Source organism: Acanthisitta chloris, unplaced genomic scaffold (assembly GCF_000695815.1).
Source record: "Acanthisitta chloris isolate BGI_N310 unplaced genomic scaffold, ASM69581v1 scaffold29813, whole genome shotgun sequence".
In the NCBI taxonomy this organism is placed as follows: domain Eukaryota; kingdom Metazoa; phylum Chordata; class Aves; order Passeriformes; family Acanthisittidae; genus Acanthisitta; species Acanthisitta chloris.
The window spans coordinates 9066-9860 of record NW_008667010.1 but is presented as its reverse complement, the minus strand read 5'-3'; the positions used below and the strand labels follow the sequence as shown (position 1 = coordinate 9860).

At 60.6% G+C, this 795-nt stretch overlaps 1 protein-coding gene across 1 annotated transcript in view; it reads left to right on the top strand.

The window, feature by feature from the left end:
- Positions 1 to 679: 679 nt before the first annotated feature.
- Positions 680 to 795, top strand: part of TMEM59L (transmembrane protein 59-like) — a gene marked incomplete at its 5' end in the record, with an annotated part of 4154 nt that continues 4038 nt past the window's right edge. Inside the window, one exon of the mRNA XM_009072355.1 lies at positions 680 to 795. Within this exon, the coding sequence (XP_009070603.1) occupies positions 680 to 795 (116 nt within the window).

Here is a 795-nt window from a genome sequence, read left to right as displayed (position 1 = left end):
GAGCACCAGTGACACTGGGGGTACTGGGGGGCACAGGGGGCATGGGGAGCATCAGTAGCACTGGGGGTACCAGGAGCATGGAGGCACTGGGGGCACTGGGAGCATCAGGGGAATATACTGGGGGGCACTGTGGGTTCTGAGGCTACTGGGAGCATGAGGAGCATCCAAAGTACCTGGTGAACTGGGAGTACCAGGAGCACCAGGATCTGTCTGTAGAGAGAGCCCAACCTAGCAAGGCTGATAGCTTATTGTTTTAGAAATTAGGATGGGGGGGAGGAGGAGGCACCCATCTCCCCCAAGTCTGCACATACAGATCCATGCAGTGACCCCTGCATAGGCTCTCTGTGCCCCCAGACACATCCCCAGTGTGTTCTAATCCCCCTAGTGCATGTCCCCAGTGCAGTGCACCCCCTGCCATCCCATGCTGGTGCCCAACTGGTGCCAAGTGTTCCAACAGAGATGGGAGAACCCTCCAAATCCTTGATGAGGATGAATCCACGTGCACACCCCACCATGGGGTGCACCTGGGGGGCACAGAGCAGCTCTCCCTCCCCTGGGTGGGTTCAGTGTGCCAACCCTGGCCCTGCTCCTGTGAGGGGACAGCACAGCCCAGTGCCCCCCAGCTGGGCCCAGGGGGGCCACAGAGGGGGGTCTGAGCTGAGCTCAGTGCCAGCTCCAGGCTCTCCTCCTCCTCCTCGCCGCAGGATGCTGTTCTCAACGCCTGTTACCGGGGCTGCCGGCTGTTCTCCATCTGTCACTTCGTGGATGCGAGTGCTGAGCTCAACACAACCAGAG